Source organism: Colossoma macropomum, unplaced genomic scaffold, assembly GCF_904425465.1.
Source record: "Colossoma macropomum unplaced genomic scaffold, Colossoma_macropomum, whole genome shotgun sequence".
In the NCBI taxonomy this organism is placed as follows: Eukaryota; Metazoa; Chordata; class Actinopteri; order Characiformes; family Serrasalmidae; genus Colossoma; species Colossoma macropomum.
The window spans coordinates 28409508-28428284 of record NW_023494788.1 but is presented as its reverse complement, the minus strand read 5'-3'; the positions used below and the strand labels follow the sequence as shown (position 1 = coordinate 28428284).

The following is an 18777-nucleotide window of genomic DNA, read 5'->3' as shown; positions in this document are numbered from 1 at the left end:
AGCATTAATTTGCAATCTACTTATAATAAATTAGCAGATTCTTTTTCCTTCCCAGTAAAATGCTTTTAGTCCTCAAACATAAAGCAGCCTAACAATATTTGTTGTTGAATTAGAAATTTTTTGCCCTTGAGCCCAGAATACATTGTCTCATGTAGCCTAATGGTACAATGGAAAACATACAACAGACGTTTTGGAAAACTCTTCTTCTGGTTCTACAGAAATCAGAAGCCTTTTGCTTATACTGTAGTGCTTATTCTCCACATGTTGGAGAACGGCCCATTAGACTGACAGTTTTAGCCTAAACTGTAGAAGCGCGGCTATGATAACAGGTAATAACACAGTGGGTTATGTTGTGTGGGAGTGGACGCTCTCAGCAGTGCCTGCTCTGACATTTTCAGGGTTCTTGGCTCTGATTTGTGTGTGTGTGTGTGTGTGTGTGTGCTGTGTTTTGTAAAGGACATCATTGCTGTGTGTGTGTGTGTCTTTTTGTGTGGCCTTCAGTTATTCTGATTCAAAACACAACTTCATACATGTAAAACATACATGAGCGCAGATCTAGGGCTGCATGACATGGATGAAATTCCATATTGCAATTCACAAGTTTGAACACCCTTCAAAATTTGGTTAATTGTCTAAATGAAAAAGTTAACACATTCTCTACAGAGAACAAACTGACATATGACATTTTTTCTGGCAATTTTAGTGCACAATTTCTATTTATTTGCTGAGTTTGACGTATTGGAAAAAAGAAACACAAAATATAGTATGTACTATAACTTTTGCCCAAGATAGATATTTGCCCAATATGTTAAATTTAGCATGCACTGTACTACAGTCCCCAGCATGCACTGCAACGTAACGTGCGCTCCAACTCTCCTACCCCAAAAACAGTCAGTAGAACAGCGGTTACACCTCAATTCTACACAATTCAACACAGTTCCACACCACTCATATCTCCAAACATACTAAATGCAGTTCAGCCGATATAAACACTTCATGTTTGCTCAGCAGCTCAGAAATTGGGCCCAAGTATGAATGAACTTGCAGCAAAGAAAAGATGCCAGATGTCTAGTTCAAGCAAATAAGTAGTTTTAAAAGACCGAGCCATTTAAATTTTGAATATTTCAAGTATTCATGCAATATTTTAAGGCTTACTACAAGTACCTATATTTTACTGTTGAAGTTTTTGTGTATTTTGAATAAACCATACTCAGTTTGGTTTGTAGCAAAATGTTAATTAAAGACAAAATAAAATATAGGCATTCTCTGGCCCATGGATTTGTTGAGATTTTTTTAAAATGTCCCTCTGAGTGGTTGAGTTTCACACCCCTGCTGTAGAGGATTATACCAAAAAATGAACAAAACGTAATTTCACCAGAGGTGCCCAAACTTTTGCATATGACTGTAGTTGCATAATAGAGGTGGTGAATATAACAGTATTTATCATTATTGTGATTAGGGATGTACACGATTAACAATTAACCATTGACTATAAAATAGACAATTACTCAGCAAATACTAAGTTAAAAACCCATAAACAGCAACAATAATAAACCAATAGCAATAAACAGCAATTCTTATAGGCACATTTATTATTCAAATTGAGGAACATTTTTTGAGGAACTGTATGTGTGAGCATGCAATAGGCAGTTGGTTCCATTAGACAGGCTTACAAAAAAAGAAGTGCACAACTAAAAAATAGTGGTGTTCAGGAGGATCGAAAAAGTGAAAAGTGTGCTGTTTATCGGAAATATTACAATGGCTTTTAACTCAGCCAATCAGTTCTCTAAACCGGAACTATACACTTTAGAACTGATATTTTGAAGGATTCTTGATTTTAAGCTTGTGGTTGATTATCAATCATTATTTGTCAAAGTCCATCACCCTAATTGTTATAAATTACCTCACAAAAAGCTTTTCTGAGCATCTTGTGAATATTGTCAGTACAGACCAACTGCATGTTTGTAAAACACTGAACAATAATTGTTGTATACACATTGTATGCTAGTATTTTTTTAAATGTGGCACTACTGGTGCTATTTTGACTGTTCCAACTTATCAGACTTCAGGAAGAACTATTGTGATGCATATTGTGCATCTTGAAAATGCCTGGAAGTATCGCAGTGTTTTATTTTTGCCATATCGGCCGCTCCTATTGCAGAATTTCATATTGCAATCATGATGTAACTTACAATATACTGAAAACATATTAGTGAATCATTGATGTCATGTTAAAATGTATCCCTTTATTTATTTATTTATTTTTTTAACAAAACGATTTACATTTGTTGGATCATGTGAGTGCCTTGATTTATCCATGTAAAGTACAACCCCAATTCCAAAAAAGCTGGGACGATGTGTAGGAGTGCAATGATTTGCAAATCTCATATACCCACATTTTATTCACAGTAGAACATAGAACACATATGAGATGTTGAAAGTGAGATATTTTACCATTTCATGAAAAATATTAACTCATTTAGGACAACGCATCTCAAAAAAGTTGGGAGAGGGCCATGTCTACCGTTCTGTAGCATCCCCTCTTACTTTAACAACAGTCTGTAAATGTCTGAGAAGTGAGGAGACCAACTGCTGGAGTTTTGGGAGAGAAATGTTGTCCCATTCTTGTCTGATGTAGGATTCTAGCTGCTCAACACTCCTGGGTCTTCTTTGCCGGATTTTTCATTTCATTACGTGCCAAACGTTTTCTATTAGTAAAAGGTCTGGACTGCAGGCAGGCCAGTTCAGCACCTGGGCTCTTTTTCTGCAAAGCCATGCTGTTGTGTTGGAAGATCACGAAGATCACGAGCATCCAGTATTGACCGTCGGCCTTGTCCCTTGCATACAAGGAATTCTCCAGATTCTCAGAATCTTTTGAGGATATTATGTACTGTAGATGGTGGGATATCCAAATTCTTCACAATTTTATGTTGAACATTTTTCTGAAATTGTTGCACAATTTTTTCATATGCAGTTTTTCGCAGATTGGTAAACCTCTACCCATCTTTGCTTCTGAGAGACGCTGCCTCTCTAAAATGCTCTTTTTATACCCAGTCATGTGAGTTAGTTGCAAATTACTCCTCCAGTTGTTTTTTATTAGTACTTATTTTTCCAGCCTTTTATTGCCCCTGTGCCCACTTTTTTGAGATGCGTTGCTGCCATCAAGTTCTAAATGAGTTAATATTTTTCATGAAATGGTAAAATGTCTCCCTTTAAACATCTGATTTGTATTTTATGTTCTATTGTGAATAAAATATGGGTCTGTGAGATTTGCAAATCATTGCATTCTGTTATTATTTACATTTTACACAATGTCCCAACTTTTTTGGAATTAGGGTTGTATATTCAGAAACAGGTCAGGACACTCAAAGCACTCAAAGCAGTTAGTGCCTTTTGTGACATCAGTGTTGTGAAAGTCAATATTGCAACATAAATAAACTAATGATGTATTATGCCACCCTCGTTTTGCAGAAGCAGCCAATGGCAACATCCAGGCTGGTCAGCGGCCTCCTCCCCGCATCAGGAACGTGCAGATCAACAACCAAATCGTCAAGCTGAAGTACTGCTACACCTGCAAGATCTTCAGGCCTCCTCGCGCCTCCCATTGCAGCATCTGTGACAACTGTGTGGGTGAGTGGACCACTGCTGTCTGTCTGCACTCTCAGGACACTCCAGAGCACCATAGCTCTTTCTAGAAACCATTACAAATAGTGGTGGAGCCAGTGCTGTTTATATGGATGGCTGCTGTAAAGCTGAATACTAAACTGAAATGCCTTTGCTGGGTTGTTTGTGAGTGATTCATCAAAAGTGCCACAGAATTGGATTTCTTTTGTTTGTGTGTTGATTTCTATGAAGTTTTTTTTTGTTTGTTTGGAGATTTGAATAGAGCTTATTTTAAACCATAAGTTAAACAACAGTTGCTCTGCTCTGGTGCTCATAAGTGTAGTTTAGCAAGAGTAGCGCAGCTAAAGGATTCACAGACAAAATCAGGTGACCTCCCTCAGATTTGATTCTTTATTCTCTAAATTTGCATTAATGAAGCTTTGGTGATCTGGAATGAAACTGGTGTTGTGGTGTGAGAAGCTGTAGCATGCTAAGGTGCTGCTACCTGCTACAAGGACAGCTTTACCTATCATATTTAACAACTTATTAGATAAATGTGGAATATAAAATATAATAGGGGGTGATATCCCGCTTTATTTGGTATACCGATTGAAGAAAGAAAAGATTTAACTTTTGTCATTATCGTTATACAAATATGCCTGAAATAAACGTGTATAATGCAACGTACAAACAGTGCAGAACACACTGTAGTGGGTTGCAGTCTAAGGTAATTCAGTCCAGATTGTTGAAGGTTGTCGAATAAACAGATAACAGAATCAGTTACACCTTAGCCTAGAGTGGAGAATAGCTAGCTTTTGCCATGCACTGTCTACGGCACCCCTCGCTCAACCAGCAACTTCAGGCAAAGCCATGGTCTAACCCTGTTCCTCACTACAAGCTGAGAGGCTCCTCAGCTTTTCAGATAGTACTGATAACATGAAAGGCTTGTAATTCCAGCAGCATCTGATGACCATTGTCCAAAGTCAGAGTATAAGAGACGCATGCATGAGACAAATGACTTATTAGGGTTAGAAAGCAATATTGACATCTGTCTATATATTGTTCATTTTTACTTTCAATATTTTGCCCAATAAAAATATTGTGGAATGATTTTTGTTAGAAGTGAAAGGGCATATCAGAGTAATATGCCATTGGAAATCGACCAAAAAAAGGTTTATTTAAGCTTACAAAAGGGCTTTTGGAAAACAATCTATGTAAATACATTATGTCGTGATACACACAAAAATAGTTGTAATATATGTTTTTAGCCATACTACCCACTGCTACACCTTCATAATTTATAAAACCACCATCATTTATCTATTTTAGCTAACTGCAAACTTTTTGTGCTAGGTTCAAACATTTAAAACATCATGTTGGCTGTGTTAGTGCTTGCTCTGCTCCAACTTTTCTGTTGCCATGTCCTAACATACTTTAATATAATGGGCCATAAGGGGTTCAAGCTTTTTTGTGATGTGCAAAACTAAGCTGCTACGTAGCATCCCACAAAATGCCTTTTTGTAATGGAAGTACTGAGAAAGCCAATGTGTTCAATGATAAAATGTATACTTTCAGCTATAGTAACACATATGACACACATACCAATCTATGTAATCGTAAAAAGCCATCCAATAGGAGTGCAGTGGGTCTTTAAATGAAGGCATGCATAGCATGGGTCCACCTCTGATGTACTCAAGCATGCCATGTGAATACTCTGTGATAATTCCACTTTGTTGAGTGATGAGCCAGAAGCAGTGTATGAGCTCCACATGCACACGTGCACTCTGAAAGAGGTGAGCTCTGGGCTGAGATTGCAGAGCACAGTGAAGGCTCAGGTTTCTTTCTCTCTGCACAGTCATTGTGAACACAGGGCCGTCTGTCTGGGCTGCGTGCACCTGCTACACTCCGTCTGTTCCTCACACACACACGGAGTGGACCTCGCCAACCTTTCTTCATAGCTGGTGCCCAGGGGCTAGGTCTGCTCTCCAGTATGTAGGCCAAATGTAGAAAGCTGTTGATCTGAAGCAGTTCTTTCAGATCTGTCGGCTGTGTGTGTATTGCGTCTTTCAGAGACATTGTGAATTATGACTTAATTCTTGATGTACAACTTTGTCAGTTATTTTAGAGTGTTCTACAGCTGTATTTATCATTCTGGACACATCTAAAATACTTAATTTTAATTTATTCCTACCGGTTATTATAATTTATTCCTACCAGTTGTAAATCTTGTGCAGGAGTTGAACAGGACTTTCATATTAGAATAATTTTGTACAATTATATGCAACCAAATTGCTTTCATATTATTGAAAATTATACATGTAAAAATATTTCTTGTAATTCTGAAGTTGTTTGGCCTCTCATTATTTGATTAATTGGCAAAATAATCTGTAGATTATGTAATTACTATTATAATCGTTATAGGCAGCGCTAATAGGCAGAGCTTTCCCTTCCAGTTACTCTGCGCAATCATCATATCAAATCTGTAACTGATACCAAAACACTCTCACTCTCTCTCTCTCTCTCTCTCTCTCTCTCTCTCTCTCTCTCTCTCTCTCTCTCTTTCCCTCTTTCTCTCTCATACAGATCGTTTTGACCATCACTGCCCGTGGGTTGGGAACTGCGTGGGGAAGAGGAACTACCGCTACTTCTACCTGTTCACGCTCTCCCTCTCCCTCCTCACCATCTACATCTTCACTTTCGACATCGTCCACGTTGCACTGCGTGAGTGTTATGAACCTTTGCACCCAAGTGTGTTTGTGTAGAAATTACATTTCCATGCCTTCAGTGAAGATAAAGCAGCAATATGCAGAGATGAGGCCACCGATCGATATTTCCAGGCTGTTAGTGTTTACATAAAGGTCTTCAGTGGTGGGGGGGGTGTCAGAAATCCACGTCTGCTTTACCTTGCCAACACTGAACAGTGTGGTTAATGCCACGATAATAAGCTCTCTCAGGATTATTAAAGCGGGAGAAGGTTCCATATCTTCTAAAGGCCCCTGATGCGCTTCAGTTAGCGGCTGGTTGACATGCCTTGCCTTTCATCTTCCTTTGCTTCAGACTACTCCCATGCAAAGACAGCAGGAGACAGGCAGGGAGGGAGGGAGTGAGGGAGGATGAGGGTGAGTGAGTGAGCGTGGGGGGGTTCGGGGGGGGCGGTGGAGGAAGAGAGTGCAGTCGAAAAGGATCGAGAAGCAGTGCAGGAATTCCACCGTGTGCTGTAGTCTTGTGAATAGACTTTGAGTCTGCCTAATTAGCTCGGAGCCTGTGATCACGATTTAGGGCATAACGCAGGCTGAATGTCATCCCTAATTTTAAAGCATGATTTTTTAATGCTATATAATAAGTGAGGGGAATACAAATGAGCAGAGCTGGCATAATGAGCCCGGGTTGGGTGCGCAGTGGGGGTCGGAGGGAAGCTTGGCTGGGTGTGTGGGTGGGTTTATACGTGTGAGGAATCACTGTATGAGGTGTCGCTCTTTTAATAATGAAGGAGAGTGAGAAAAAGACGTACTAGGATGGGTACAGTATATGTACATAATTATATGTTTTAATGAATACAGTTTGTCATGTTCTTTCTACAGGCTCGGTGGACTCAGGGTTTTTGAACACTCTTAAGGAAACCCCTGGAACATATCCTTTTTGAGACATTTAGGCCCCAGCAGCCTGCCTCACTACACAATAAGATCCCTTCCTTATAAACACTTACTACTTGAGTGATTATTATGGAACAACAAAGAAACATGTCTTTATAACTTTAATAACCTTTCACATGAGTTGCATTCTCACGTGGACAAATTTATTACTACGTTGTGCAGATCATTTTCTCTGAGTGTCAGCACGTTTGAGCTCATAAAAGCATTTATACAGCCAACACAAGTCTCAGATATTAAGCCCATAAAATATCAGAGTTCAGCAGTTACCATGCTGACCAGAAAGACTGGCGAAGCTAGTTCAAACCCAACATAAAGAGGAAACGTTCTCTGATGAGCTCTTTTTAGGAAATTATAGCTCAGAGAAACAGGCAGCTGTTTGCAGTGCAGTAAACCATACAGTGAACTATACGGTATAACCAATATGCACTTACTGTCCACTGTATTGGAAACATCTGCCTTGTAATTACCCTCACTGGTGACTTTATGAGGTCCACATACCTTATAGGACCTCTATTTAGGTGTGCAGTTACAGACTGTAGGGCTGGCCAGAATTGTTATCATGATCAATTACGTCATAATACGTCTCAAAATGCTTTTCTCAGCAAATCGTAAATGTCATCAGTACTTAAAAAACATGTCCCAACTGCATGCTTGATTACAAAGAGAGCGTAATTAGTCAGTTTAATATGATTTAGTGCGGCTTAATGTGTGAAATGTTGAAAAAAATCACTGGATTCATAGTTTTTTGATAGTGTTCTTTACATTTCTTAAACATTATAATATTATAATTTGAATAATAATTATAATATTTTTTTTAGATCAGCTGGAGCTCTGTATGCTAAAGCAAAATGTTTATGGAGTTCATTTTTTTTATTTTAAAGTTTTTTTGGCTTTTTTTGACACTAATTCTCATCATTGCAATGTAGCCACTTATTTGTCGTATTACACTTTATTTTTGAATTAGAAGCAATGTGATTGTACATTTGACATTTTACACTTGACTGTTGAATCTCTTTAATGATTTCCTTCTAAACGAAAACAAAATCTTATGTGGCACAGCAAAAAAAGAAAAACCTAAATGCCTGTCAATGTGGTGTAGTAATGCAATTAAATTTCAAAATATTTAGATCATGTTAATTTGCTTTTAAATACTTGGTCCAACAACGTTATACAAATTGTGAAAGTAAAAGTTGCAGAAAACAGTATTTGTCAAAAAAATGTTTGTGAGAATAAACTGGCTGCATGTTACCATTGTATGCATATTGTCACTGTTTGCATATTTACAACAATTCTGCTATGAGGCACAAAACCCTTTTTATTTTTTCTAAACCAATATATAAACGCATCATTAGGGCTGCAGTCTCTAACTGTGTACAAGCAAGGAGGACCTACAAGGCAGGTGCTTCTACTAAAGCGACCAGTGAATGTAAATATGCTGTGAGTCATTAGTGAAAGTATTAGATGTTCATGCAAAGCAGCCAGAAGGAGTACTGTGACAATGTTCATTGTGTTGTTTCCTTAACTCCTTACTGTACTGTGATAGAGGTCTTGGTGTGCTTCTTCACACTCTGGTCTGTGGTGGGACTGACTGGTTTCCACACGTATCTGATCTCCCTCAACCAGACCACCAACGAGGATGTGAGTGTTCCTATTGTACCTTAGAGTGCAGTTCACACTCCTGTGTCACTCTGATTCCTGCTGCAGTAGAGATAAATGTATGCGCTGAACTGTGGTAAACTCTTTGAGGCGTTAAAGCTAGTCAGCTGTCACCTTGGCAACAGTGTGCCTGGATCGTAGGAGAGAGAAAACTATAATGTGAATTTTCTGCTGCTATGCTGCCGCAGTAAACATTTACACAATCACACAATCCTGCATATGCTCATCTCGTAAAGCTGACCTTGTGGTGTGTGCGCGGATGGTGAAGCTTTATTGTTGGACATTGTTCAAAAAGCTGTGTGACACCTACATAAGCTTGTCATGACAACTGACTTTGAATTACATAAACTTTTATAAATGCATATTTCCAGGAGTAAAAATGGGCAGGTTTTACTGGGATGACCCTAGGTTTTGAACATCCTAAAATGGTGCATTTTCACATTGAAATACACCTTACTTATTTCTCTCTTACCTTTTTATTCTGCCTCTCCTGCATTGAAAGCTTCATTGTTTTTGTTTTTTTTTAGAAGCTACACTTTAATCAGGGTCCCCCAACCTTAACTGAAAGAACAAAAGTGCTCAAATTCTTATTGCTACCAACAACAGCACTTTTGTCTGACTGTTACAAATTAATCTATGGTCTCTCCCCCCCCCAGGCTTTTTTTATTTATTACAGAACTCATGATCATTAACATTTCGATTAAACACTGCGGATTGCTCCCATACATATTCCCCTTATATTTGCAACCTAAACGTCCTTAAACATATTTAACATAATTTTTCTTAAATACAGATGATGCTATATTTATGGAGAGCAAAAACTTTTATTAATAACACAAAAAAAAATTATTCTGCCTTTCCTGCATTTAAAGCAGGACCTTTAAAGAGCTGAAAAGAAGCCTTCTAAAGGCAGAGACTACAAAGCAGATCATCAAACGTTTGTCAGAGCAACCGTTATTGCACCCAAAATCATAAACTACCTCTACCATTATGTGATCTAGACTATCAAAAACTACTTCAATTCAGTGTCAACATACATTTACAGTGGATACGTTTATATTTATATAAATATAAAGGTTGACAAAATAAGCTTCAATAACAGAAAGTGCTTATTACTGCTTTATAAATGTTTTTGTAGGTTTAAGTCAGTTGTGATGAGCTTATGTAGGTGTGATGTAGCCTGATGAACCCTGCCCTACAGTAAAGTGTTAGCTTGTGTATTTAAGTGCTGCAGCACAGTTTTATTTATGCTTGAGGATGGCAATTCCCTGATCTGACTGCAGAGCCTGTAGTTCTGGGCTGTGGTACGTTCACACTTTACTGTAATGATTCATTTATAACACTCCCTGCCAGCACTTTATCCATCAGATGAGTGCATAGAGAGAAAGAGAGAGAGAGTGAAAAGGGGTAAGGGAGGAGTGATGTTTTTGGCTGACACATTAGCACATGTCAGTCTCTTGTTTGTGTGAATTTGATCTTGCTAATAATAGACATATCAATACTTGCTGGCGGCGATACAGATCACGTACAAAAAAGTGTGAGGTGATTTATCGAGAGGCATGGACACAAAGGGCACCTTCAAACCTGAGCCTGAGCTTCTAGCTGAGAGCAATTCCTATTTTTGTTGCAAGAGAAAGTGACAGACAGATGAAATCTTCAGTCTTTTCATGAGTCCCATTTCTAATTTAACCACAGCTGTGCAGAAATAGAAGTCATTAAAGCTCTATCCTGTTATCCAGTGCTTTTGATTCATGCTTAAATTCCATCCAGGAAAAGATAAAAGACCCCTTGCTAATGCCGGAGCAGCCTTGTCTTACTCCTTCAGACATGCATTCTTTAAATCCCTGACTAGTTCTTTTTTTACTAGGTCAAGTCAGACCCAGAGGGAGTTAACAACTAAAACTGAAACGGCACTTTTGAATAAGATATAAGCCAGAAGCGAGTTCTTTTGCCTGGGCCTCTGTTGGAAGTCCTGGCATCTAACCTGCAGCAGCAGCATCAGGAATACGAGAGGACTGTAGATGCTTTGAGTTTGGCTGAGCTGGTTGTAATTGCTGGCAGTATTGGTGCCCAGCCAGCTTGATTTCTTAGTTCTGATGCTTTTATGTTTGTTCTGTGCAGATAAAAGGCTCATGGTCGGGGAAGAACCGTGTCCAAAACCCATACAGTCACAAGAACATCATCAAGAACTGCTGTGAGGTGCTCTGTGGCCCCACTTACCCCAGGTAGGAATCGTGCTGATCTGTCTTTTTGTTTAAAAAAAAAAAAAGTAAGTCACATGCAAAACTTAACTAAATTCATTGTTCAGAATTTGTTCAGTTTTTTAACTTTGCACAGCTTTAGCTGTGAGGCTGTTTTAGCTATTAAGTAAATGAAACTTTTACCCACCACTTATCATCATGCAAAATGCATGGAGAATTGATCTCATTCTTTCTTTAAACCACATCAGGTTGTTAAGTAATCTTAATTACTTGCTTATATGTTGGGCTGGCATGATTTAGAAAACTCTAATTTGGCATAAAATGTAGACAGTTAGCGTTATTTAAATTTACTTGTATTTACACATTCATTCAGAACAGTTTACATTTGTGCCAGAGAGGGCAGCAAAGCCCAGTGCCTTAAAAAATCATGCTTTCATACCACAGGCCTTGCTTGTGTGGTTTGTTTGCCTCTTGTAATGTTTGGAACTCCAAATTAAAGTAGTGCCTCAAACACACAGCCCTCAGCGCTGGTGGTGCAGGTGGTAAACTTTCTTAGCAGAATGGGCTGTTAACCAGTGTCTGTGGATTTGAGTCGCACTAGCTAAAAGAAAAATGATAACTTTGTCACCATCACTACCTGATGAATCCATTTTCTTAAGAAGTCCATGGGAGCGAAAGTTCATTCAGTTTGTTAAAAATAACATCTGCTTCTTTCATCTCAAAATCAACCGGGTGTAAAAAGACCTTATGACGAACATTATAAATTATAATTAAGAGTAAAAAATATTGTTCCTGATTGTGTTTTTCTTGTGTAAGTGAAGTAAGAACAGGAGTGTCAGTTAGTGGACCAGAGTGCAGAACACTCATTTTACAATTTCATACATGTTACCGATAATTATTGATAAATTACTACATAATTCCAGCCTTACTGCGTATGTGATTTGTAAGATGCCATGAAATGAAAAATAGAAAAAAAGTACGATGCCCAGCTAAAACCAATAGGAGTAACCAACTCAAAACCTGAATTTTATTTGTACTTTTGTTAAATTAAAAGTCTAACTCCCTTTCTCTCTGTCTCTCTCTCTTTTCTCTCTCTGTCTCTTTCTCTTTTTGTCTGTGTGTCTCTCTCTCTCTCTCCTCTTTGTGTCTGTCTGTCTGTCTCTCTCTCTCTCTCTCTCTCTCTCTCTCTCTCTCTCTCTCTGTCTCTCTCTCTAGTGTTCTGGACAGAAGAGGGGTGATGGCAGAAGACCCTCTTAGCTCCAGCCCTTCTCCACCCACTCCTGATGCTGTGGCCACCAAGAGCAACCCAGTTACACCCAACACAGTAAGAATAGTAGTGTGTATGTGTGTGTGTTTAACATGAAAGTTGTTCCAGGTTGCCAGAGTGCATAATGGAGTGACTCTGCATAAAAGAATAGGCTTACCGCCTAAATCTGTTCTACTGTCTGCTGAAAGAGGAAGGAGATGTGGATGTGGAGAGGAGAGGTTAGAAGGGGTGTTGTTTAATAGATGTTTTAAATTACATTCAGTTGCTTTTACCTTTGTGAAAAATCCAGGTGGAGGCACAGAATGTTTTGGTATTTTCAATTTCTGCACTAGAGAGGAAAGCATTTAGTGAATTTCTTTAGTGGCACGAGTGTTTGATTTGCTTTTGTCACGTGTATGTGGTCTGTGCTGGAAGTTTCTGAAAGCTGTGGAAGAGATTGAGTGTGTGTGGGTGTTTTCTCTATTGTGGGATTGTTATTTTGTGGGCTCTGGCACTCAGTGAGGCAGTACATTTATTCAGGTGACCTTTTGCAGGTTTGAGAATCACAACATAGTGACTCAAATTTTGGCATTTCCGATTTGGTGCCTTGCTCCAGGTGGGGCTCCGGCAAATATGGGAGGAAAATGCTCTCCGCTGAACAGTTGTGTTTACAAGAGACATTAGATGCCCCAGGTACTGAAACATGAATCGCTGCGGTCATGGATTTTAAAGGAATAGTTGTGTGGAAAAGTATTATTTACACAGTTTACCCCGCAGTCCATATCATGTTTTGCCATGTTTTGACATATTTGTTGTCCAAAATGTTCTTCTTTAGTTTTGCACTGGAGCTACAAGCCTGATGTAGGTTTAAAGAAATGGACACTTAGATCCCACAAATTAGCTTTGGGTAAACTACATACTTTAATCATTACACACCTCAAACCACGTCAGGTTGTTTAGTAGTCTCAAATAAACTTTCTAATGACATACTGTTGTATATAAAAATTGACAAAAGTACATCTCATTGCTTCAAAAACAGGAGGAACAGCCTTCTTGAAACCTGAATTTTGTTTGTATTTTTGTTCTTTTCTATTGTCCATCTAAGTACTTCAGAGCTCAACATGGTTTGAAGGAAGTGTGGGATGATTTAGGCATTAGGATTGTGCGATATAAAGATTTGATCATCCCTACATGATCTTACACTGCCACGTTATCCAGTGACATTGACTGTAATTATACTATTTCACTAATTGCTCACGTTTACCATTTAGCTCTTGAATTCACTCTTTTTAAATAATTAAAATGTGTGATTTTACTTTCAGTTTAGACTTTTCTTGTTAGTTTTGCAGTTACTAGTAAGTATCCTGTTAAAATACCTTTTTAAACGGTTGCCATGAGCTCATTAAGAACCCATCTGACGTGACCATATATGTGGAAATAAAATGCGTTGAACACGTTCAGAAGAAAAATTGCTCATACTCTAAATCTGGCAACTTTTTGGATTTATACCCAATGGAAAGATTCAACTGCTCAGTCCGAATGATGTAACATATACACCCCAGATTCCACCCCAGAATTTCAAAGTTTGTGCATTTAAGGTGGGACTTGTTTTGCTATCAGTGGAACAACGCTCCAACAGAAACGCCCACCCTTCCCCCAGTCACTCATTAACATTGCAAAAACTTCTGTAAATACTGACCTGTCGAAACTATCCACTGCCCCTTTGCCAACCCTGGTCAAATTGTCTAGATCCACCACTTTAAACTTTAAAGACAACACCATGATTTTAGGTTTTTATTTGTTTTGTTTTTTTTAGGTAGGTTTATTTGTTTATTTATTTTTTATTTTTGTTCTAGATGATTTCATCATTAATTGAGATTTTTCTAAGTGATAATCACAAAAGTCAGTATCGCTCAAACCTATTAGGCATGCAGTTTACACAGTGCTACATAATAGAATTTAATCTTCCTTTACTTGGTAGCTACATTACTTTGTAGCTCCAGTGCAAATCTACAGAAGCAAACTTAGGCACCAAACATTGTTTTGGCTGATTAAATACTTTTGGGCATTAAGATGCAAACGTAGCCATTCAGAGTGGTATGATGTGAACTGTAGAGAAATTTACCAATTCTTGTAATTTTCCTTACAGTGGAGAAACCAGGGGTTGTGATGTGTGCAACACGACTATATCCATTTTATTTATTAGCCAGAATGACTAGTGAATGTACACGTTTTGAGTTTTATGTGAAATCTTGATAATGGTTAAATAACGATAAATCCCAAAAATGTCTTTTCTCACAGTGCTCTGCATATATCCAGTCACAAATATGGTTTACTTAAGTGTTGGCCCTGTTGTCAATAGATTGGGAGTTCAATCCCAGGCCATCCATGGCCAGGAAAATTCAGAAATTTTGGATTCTTCCCACAAATAGTCTACCAGTAGGGAACTCTGCACCTGTGGCTGAATCCTAAATGGTTCTTTGTTAGACACATTCTGTACTGTTTGGGTGAAGGAGCCATTATTTTAAGGCAACCACACACCAGACATGTTAGTTCAGCACTGTTCAGTTTTTCAGCATGCCACAGCGTGTCACTCAGTATTTTGCCATTAGTACGTTAAATTAAAACCATATTAAAACGAGACCACTGAAAGTCATAATAAATGATGTGGCTAGAAATTTACACAGAGAGAGGTAGTCAGTCTTTTAGATAAACAGACAAACACTATTGGTCTATTATCTCTGCTAATGTTTCTGGCTTAGTCTTTTTTTTTTTTTTACTCTATAAGTTTCAGCTTGAAAACAGTGAAGAGGCAGTAAACTGACACCAAATGTATAAATTGTGTTGAAAGGTTTAGAAAGGTTTATTTAATTAAATTCATACAAGTGTAAAAATAAGCTTGATGTTTATCGGCACTTTCACTGCAGTGCATTCTACATAATAGCAGCTGGTGAAACTGGCCATTACTAAACTTGGGTAGAAAAAAATGGGTAAAAATACAAAAAAAAAAATTCGGCCAGAACTTTACCTCAAAACTAAAGTAAAACAAAATCTCAGGTATCAGGCAACATAATTGTAACAATTTCACATAATAATTTTCCATGAGGGAGCTTCTAGAGATATTAAAAGCTTCACACGTCTGGTTCCTATCACTACCACTGTGAACAGTTCTGACAAGGCAAGTTTCCCCACAGCGGATCATTTCACATCAAACGACTCTGAATGTCTTTACAATTTATTTATACAGAAACGTTTCAAAATTGGTGTATTTCTTCTTTAAGACATCAGTCCTCATATGGATGCAGTCACTCACTGCACTGAGACAGATTTTCTTGTCTTAGTCCACCATATTATTAAAGATGTTCTGCCACTGGTTTTCTGCTCATCACTGAGTTCCTGCTGTGCTAACTGCGGCTCTCTCTATTCTGCAGAAAACCACAGCTCCGCTGATCCCTAACGAGCACACTCCTGACGAGGCCAAGCCCAGCATTGCCGCAGCTGCCCAGAAGACTACGAAAGAGGAGAAAGCGTCCAGCCCCAGGGACCCTAGCCCAAAAGTATCCCCTGCCCCCATTGTTGTCAAGGAGTCTGCCCACTAGACCTTCGCCACACACCTTTAAACACTCGTCTGTTAAGGAACTCACACATTTAAACTGTGGAAAAAGTGTTGGAGAGAGACTCTGAAAGAGACTCTGAGGCTCAGAGCAGCGTCTGTTCTTCAGTGCCCATGTCCAGACGAACGGCCTCTCAAAGTGGCCACTCCCTCACTGTTGAAGGCTCCTTGGAGGCGCCTTGCCACCCTCCCCTTTTCTCCAAAACACTGCATGACACAAAAACACGTACAAACTGACCCGTGTTTTGTTGACTGTCTACCTGCAATGCTTTCCTTCAAGTGGCATTACCTGTTCCTGAAGGGCCATTTACCATTCATTGATGTTCCGTCCATTTGAACTAATCTAAACCCTGTAGAACATGCAATTCTAGATTCTGTAGTACTTGGTGCAACAGGTCCTATGCAACACAGAAACGGTTTTGAAGATGGCGAGAACTGTCGTGCAGGATTTGATTAAATATGAACAGATGACGTATGATCAGACTGGACACCTGGTCATTGGACTGAACATGAATTTGCTTTGGTTGTAGTTCCCCATAGGCATGACCACACAACTCCCTGCTTTCTACATTATCTTATTATTGTTTTGAAGTGTTAATTTTAAGCAACAGTAAGTTAACTCACCCTGATTTTTGTTTTCTTTAATGTCATTCACTGAAGTCAAGGCATCTGTGCTTTACCGAGACCTGAATTCAGTATGAAATGTTTCAGGTCAGGACATGAAGGCCACTCACATACATCTCTTGTGTTTCAGCGAGGCCGGCCTGTCGTCGACAGACACTAGTAACAGTGCCTTATCTGAAAGCTGCACTATCTCAGACAACTAAGGCCATTTGCAGAGAAACACTTCAGATTTCCATGTCATAGTACTAAACGAAAATAATCTATGTTGAGTATTAAAGAGTTGGCTTTTTTTGTTTAACAGAACACCAATGATACATTAACAAGCAAAAAAAAGAGTAAAAACCAAGAAAGCCATGGTATAAATGTATATAGTGTAAAATAATTTAGAGGTTGTGGATATTCTACAAGAAGTGGCTGAATTTGCCTCGTTCACCTGGTGACTGTGCACCCTCCTACTGCGTTGAGCAAGGTCATCCCAGATCTGCCTCTTTCATCATCACCTTCATCCTCATCCTCTCCTGGTCTTTCCCCTGTAGGCAATTTTCTTTCTCAGTATTCCTGTTCTTTTCTTTTTCCTTCTGTCCCTTCTGTGAGTGAGTGAAGATCACTCATAGCTGACAGACCCCTCTGTGAGCAGCAAAGCCGAAGAAAAAGAGTAGATGGGATTTAGTTCACATGATTTTCATCATCTGAGAGACGCCAGGCCCAGGGAACTGAAGAGTGTTTACAAGAGATCGAAGATGCATCAAATGATGTAGGCAACATATTTAACCCATGCTAGTTTGTGATCTGTGCGAGTGTCTTTTCTTTCGATGCGTTTTATTCTTCGTTTGTAAGCTAGAGTAGGTGCCTCTCTGTGTATGCTTAAGCAAAGTCTTAGTGGAAGGATGTTCTAGGTGTACAATGATGAACGATTGCAATTAACATTTACTAAATTCACAGAATCTCCAAGCCTGTGGAATATTGTGTGCTGGATGAAACATTTTTTGTCATGTTGTTTCTTTTCTTCTTTTTCCTTTTTTGTGCGAGTTGGATTGGGGTGGGGCAATATGTGATTACACTTTGTTTTTCTGAGCACTATGACCAAGCAGAATCTTTGTGTCATACGAGTCGAAAAGAAGAGAGCAAGCAGTCAATATTTGTGCTTTCTGTGAAAAGATTTGGAACTGATGGACTCTCTCTAACTCTCTTTTTATATATATATTTATATAGGGAAAGAGAGAGAGAAAAACAAAGTTTCACCAAGAGAAGTACAGAAGAGTGATGTAAGAAGGACTTGAGAAAATTTGCTGATTTTAATGCATACGTTTGCATGTTAACCGCTAGTTTCCTATATAATTTTAAGAGCTGTTTTGAGTTGTCTCAGTTGTTTTTTTTTAAGTTGAATAGTACTCTGGATCTGTACCTTCAAGCACCAGTAGAAAATTGCTGCAACTGACAGGCCAGATTCTGGTTCTGCTTAATCAGAGGCCTTTGACCACCAACAGCAGGTCATGGTTATAACCACTGAAACATGTGATATGTGCATTTAACATTTTAGCAAACTCTGAGCTATTTTGATGCATTTTTGCCAATTTCTTAGTAGGAGTCAATAGTAATATTGATATTTTTCAATATAAATATTCTTTATTCTTTAATGATCAGGCCAGCAGAATTAGTAGTGTTCATTTCATGGTCCAGCTTAAAATAATGGTCAATTAAACAATCAGTCCTAATGCCAAGTCATTGTAGGGGTTAATATGTATTGAAAAATTAGCAAATGAAGGTCTGCTCTAGATATATGTTTACAATGTAGAATGTATACAGTATAAGGCATCACAGGTTGAATTATGTTCACTTTTCTTTGTATTAACACTGTGATTCTCTCATACTTACTTCTCACTTCTTTTTACATGCTGGATCGGTGTGTGTATGTATGTATGTTCATTAAATTATACAATGTCTTATTATCACACTTGTCATTGTGTCATAAATAGTGGTTGACCCATTTCTTCTGACATTAAGGGTATTATAGGGAGTTTGCCCCCTCCTTGTTGTACTAACTGCCTCTTCTGAAAACGTTTTACACTAGATGTTGGAACATTGCTGTGCAGATTTGATTGCATTCAGCCACGAGCAAGAGCATTAGTGAGGTCATGTACTGATGCTGGATGAATAGTTCTGGATCACAAACGCCACCCC

The 18777-nt window shown here is 38.6% G+C and overlaps 1 protein-coding gene across 1 annotated transcript in view; it reads left to right on the top strand.

Annotated features, from left to right (window-relative positions):
- The window catches only part of zdhhc9 (zinc finger DHHC-type palmitoyltransferase 9), a 34965-nt gene extending 16420 nt beyond the window's left edge, over positions 1–18545 (top strand). The window contains exons 3-9 of the mRNA XM_036569023.1: positions 3472–3630; positions 6187–6324; positions 7185–7233; positions 8792–8894; positions 11034–11137; positions 12329–12437; positions 15791–18545. Of these exons, the coding sequence (XP_036424916.1) occupies positions 3472–3630; positions 6187–6324; positions 7185–7233; positions 8792–8894; positions 11034–11137; positions 12329–12437; positions 15791–15958 (830 nt within the window). The 3' untranslated portion in view covers positions 15959–18545. The remainder of the gene's footprint in view (positions 1–3471; positions 3631–6186; positions 6325–7184; positions 7234–8791; positions 8895–11033; positions 11138–12328; positions 12438–15790) is intronic.
- The last annotated feature ends 232 nt before the right edge of the window (positions 18546–18777 follow it).